The 4,613-nt window shown below is 43.5% G+C and overlaps 1 protein-coding gene across 1 annotated transcript; it reads right to left on the bottom strand.

Annotated features, from left to right (window-relative positions):
- Positions 1–647: 647 nt before the first annotated feature.
- Positions 648–4,412, bottom strand: GRPEL1 (GrpE like 1, mitochondrial). Its single transcript, XM_079983687.1, has 4 exons — positions 4,268–4,412; positions 3,177–3,342; positions 2,420–2,501; positions 648–1,366 (listed from the first exon to the last, which is right to left on the bottom strand). Exons 1-4 carry the CDS (start codon positions 4,369–4,371, stop codon positions 1,020–1,022), a joined length of 699 nt encoding a protein of 232 aa, XP_079839813.1. The 5' UTR covers positions 4,372–4,412; the 3' UTR covers positions 648–1,019.
- Between the last annotated feature and the right edge of the window lie 201 nt (positions 4,413–4,613).

Below are 4,613 nucleotides of genomic sequence, written 5' to 3'. Positions count from 1 at the left end.
ACCTCTGGGTATATGCTACTTCAAGGCTCAGAAGCACCAAATACCAGCCATTGGGGAACAACTGGAGTAGGAGACTGTCCTCACATCCCACTTCCTATAAGCATCTGGTATGCAACTTTGGGAAACAGGATGCTCAACTACATAGGCCTTGGGTTTGATCCAGTAGGGATCATTTGGCATTCTTAAAGTTAACTGGCAGGATTCAAAAAACAAAATCCCTAACAAGCTGTTCCCAATGTATCATAGAGAATTCAGAAGATGAAGTGCTCATATTTTATGTTGGTCAACTGCCTCAGACCTCCCATGCACTCTTCTATGTGCCAGAGGACTTCGATGAACCAGGCAGGGAATGGCAGGTATTAAAAAATCCTGGTTTCAATGAAAACTAGGCTGATGTCTGTGAACTCTTAAAACACTTAATTTGGTTGTGTGTCTGCAAGCAGTTACTAAATGAGCTTCCTATTCTTTTCTTTGTAATGGTCTCAATACATCTCTAGATCAATTGTCATTTCAAGGTCGTGCAATGTGATTCAATACTAAACTAAATATAGAAAAGACTAACAGCACTTATACCAAATACTTGTGTTATGTGAGATACAATTTGATGCTTTCCATGGGAACAGAAGCTATTTAAGTTAGTACTAGACTGGTGTCCAACTCTGTATTCATAAAAGAATAAGCAAAAATGCTAATTTGTACACAGAACACGACAATGAAAAGATCAGATTTTCATTCTGAACAATCTACATTGCATTATTGTTACTAAATTGCCTAATTACAATGCAGAATACCTTTCATTAATCACCATAATATTATTCACGGGACACAGATGACTCATGCTTGCAATTCATACCACTCACTTTGCATTCCCCCCATTATTGGTATTCATTTAAAAACACATTTCAACATTGCTTCATTGGTATTAAAGCTTCTTCCACCATTTAGTTTAGCCTCCCACTCTGTTTAGTGAGTCTTTATCTGGGCATCTATTGGTTCTGTGGCACTCTAAGATTAGACTGCTAAGGTTCCTTTACAACACCTACTAGAGCAGGCCTCAAAGTACGGCCATGCAACTTATAGCCCACCTTGGATACTAAGGCCACAGTGCCAGGTTCTTTCCCTTCCATGGGAACGTGGAATAATGCTTCGTGCTCATAGGGATCAAACTTGGCTCCAAGAGGATTCAGTTTCATCAAGCCATGTTTGGTGAACACTTTCTGTATTTGAACCTCAGTCATGACAAGACCTTCGTAAAGGTTTTTGAGATGTGGATTTTCATCCTTGAGTTCTTCTCTGGGAACACTCTCAGTTGCTTTTTCCAGAACATCAGCAACTTCCAGCAAATCTTTGCAGAAACTCTGAATTCCTAAAACAGGAAAAGCAAATAAAATTTCAGATAATCCTTAAAGATGCATCAACATTTCATCAGACAATGAAAGAAACCATTAATTTTATATTTTCTTCCAGGATTCAAAGCTTGGGCATGTATATGGTTAAAGATACATTATCAAGTAATACCAATACCAAAAATGACGTGTGACTGAATCTCCATTAAATTCAGATTTACCCTTATGTTAATGAAAATATATTTGGATACATTTGTAGAATTGGGGGCATAAAACTTATAGCTAGAAAATTATAAGTAACTTAACTCTTTTCACAACCACCCTCAAGCCTAAGTTTTAATAAGGTGCCAGTGTATATGATAAACATGTGCATTTTTTCTGCTCTGTACAATGACCCAATGTCATCTCTTGAAAATTTAACTAAAAGGGGTATTTGGCAAAGCAGTAAGCAATTCAAGCTGCAAAAATATCCACCTTGTGGAATTCTTTTTTCTATAGTTAAGATCAGTCGTGAATTTCCAGCCTGGCATCCCTATTATGGCTCAGCGGAGGTCCTAATTTTGCATCTGAGGCCAGCTTCCCCAAGTCACACACACCTGACATATATGACTTTGGAGTAGTGTGGGAGAAGTGAAACTGCAGTTTACCTGTGTGCTGTGAAGTATGACTTCAAATCACCCGGGCAATGGAAGCAGGGTTTCCAGGTGCCACCAATCAAATGATCATCAGCATTTGCAAACCCAAGCCTTTGCCTGCACTGTTTTTGACTTCAGACCACATGTGCAAAGGGAAATGCTTTACCTGGTGTCATGATGATGTCACATTGATCACAAAAACAGCCCACAGAGGTTTTTGCTCTCACTTGTATATTTTCTCTCATGCTTACTAACCAAACAAGAATCATGTTCACTGATTCAAAGTACCAGCTGAAAAAGTATGTATCTAGATCTCTTGAAGCAGCACAGCATATGAGCTGAGTGGAAGTACCATTTTGGAATTTCCAAGCTTAAGTTTTTATTTATGTTTAATGTGGTGTTCTAGTGCTAGTAACAACAAATACAGCCTATACCTACCATATAACTTTGCTTCTTCTACCAATTTCTGAGTTCTTTGTCGTAGATTTTCTGCATCTGCCAGGGCACGTTTATACTTGTCCTGGACAAGGGGGAAAGTAAACAGTGGAAATGTAAAACCAACTGCCTATGTAAAAAACTCCCAGGAAATGGAGACACAGAATGAATGAGTCCACCAAACACACCATCCTAACTGTGCTCCTGGATCAAAAGAGCTGTCTTTTCCTCCAAATGATACATTGATTTTGTGATGTGTCAGGTTTTTAACAGAACTTTATAAATGTTGTGACCCACAAGTGAGGGGATAATGGTTAAAAGCAAGACAGAAATATAAAGGGAGAGATATTACTTCAGCCATTTGCTATGCTGTTAAATCCTACAATTATCTGGCAATATTAAGAGCAACATCAGCAAACCATGAGACACTCCTATTTTTGTGGCACCAGGGCCCATTTAAGTAAACAAGATAAAAGTCCTATTCCTCTTTTTTATTAACTAGATATATGGTAAAAACCTAACCATTCCCTTTTTAGACCAAGATGAAATCCAACTTTAGTTCACCAGTGGGGGGAAATTAATGACATATACAGAGCTCAGGTAGTCTCAAGACATTTCAGTTATATATACATTCTCGCTTTTCTGATGCTAGCACTTTCAAGACCCAATTGCTAAAGGAAACTACTGAAAAGTAATATGTATATCCTATCTATCTGCTGTTTGAGGGCCATACAAATATATAAACCAAAAGGAGTCTTACAGTGATTTCTTTTAATTGTTCTTCTAGTTTGGCCTTTTCCTCTATTAACATCTTTTCAGCAGAGCCAGTAACAGATTTTTGTTCATGTTGAGTCTGGTTTGGCTCTTCTTCCAAGTTTGGTCCAGTGCCTTTCTCCTGTGTCACTATGCAAAGCAGCTGAGAAGTCCTGAAACAATACCAGGGTCAGTAAAACTCAAAGCAACTTTTTAAGACTGAGTACAAGAGGCCACCAGCACATTGCCACCTCTTATCCCTGTCTTCTCTGAAAATTTATTATATTTATATACCACCCTTCATCCAAAGATCTCAGGGCGGTTCACAAGATAAAAATAGAAGATAAAATACAGGATGAGAGACTTATACTGTCCCTCCTTTATGTTTCACCTGGGGTTGGTGAGCTCTGCTCTAAAGTAGCAGCATATTTAAGTGAACCAATACCCTCTATTGCCCACGTTGGTTTCAAAAACGTCCCGTTGGCACGTGCAAGGCAGACAATCCCTGCTCAAAAGGAATCAAGTCATTTGCTATTAAGGTGGATCGGGTATTGAAAAGCTTTTTAATACTGCCCCAAGCACCGGCCAAAGGAGAATCTGAAAGGATTCAACTGCCTAAAGAGAAAGAGAGAAAAGGGGGGGGGGCGGTAAATAGCAGAGAAACCCCGTCCGCGCAGAGAAACTAAACCGGGAAAGATACCTCCTCCTCCCGGAGTAAGACAGGCTGCGTGGCGTAATGGACTAGGGTCTGAGCGAGACCGCGGTTCAAATTCCGCCACTGGGCTGGTGAAGCTCCCTGGGGGGGGGACCTTGGGGGCCAGGAACTGCCTCCCTCTGCCCAGCCTGCCTCACAGGGGGGGGGGGGCGGGGAGAACTACCTTAAGCCCCTTGGAGGGAAACCAGGGATTAAATGCGACGAAGGGAAAATATGTAAAATAAATAGATTCCGGGACGGGGGGGGGATACGGGGGGGGACCGTGGGGCTGTGGGCCCGGCTTCCCGCCTCCCGCTGCTGCTGCCTCTTCGCCTCAGGCACGCGGAGCCCTCCCGGCCTTTCCCCCAGGGCGGCGGAGGGGGGGCGAAGTCCCGCCGCCTTACCGCTGCGGGCGCTGTGGAACGAGAAAGGCGCCTCGGCCCGGCAGCGCAGGCAGCCCCGCCAGCCGCCACACGGACCGCACGGCTCTCGCCGCCGCCGCCGCCATCTTGCCGCTCGGACTCCTCCCCTCCCCCACCCCAAACGCACCAACGGAAACCGCCTCCGCCCAATCAGCAGGCAGGTCGAGCGGGCCGACTGGGCCATGTAACCAATCAGCGATGACCTCAGCAACAGCCTCTGCCCAATCATCAGGCAGGTCGACCGGAGTGCTCCTCTTCCCTGACCAGGCAGCCAATCAGCCACGCCCTCGGAACCACGTGCGTGAGAGGGCGGGAATAAAAGGGTATG

This window comes from Podarcis cretensis (assembly GCF_951804945.1).
Source record: "Podarcis cretensis genome assembly, chromosome: 7".
In the NCBI taxonomy this organism is placed as follows: domain Eukaryota; kingdom Metazoa; phylum Chordata; class Lepidosauria; order Squamata; family Lacertidae; genus Podarcis; species Podarcis cretensis.
The sequence above is the reverse complement of the archived record's forward strand: the minus strand, read 5'-3'. Positions and strand labels throughout refer to the sequence as shown.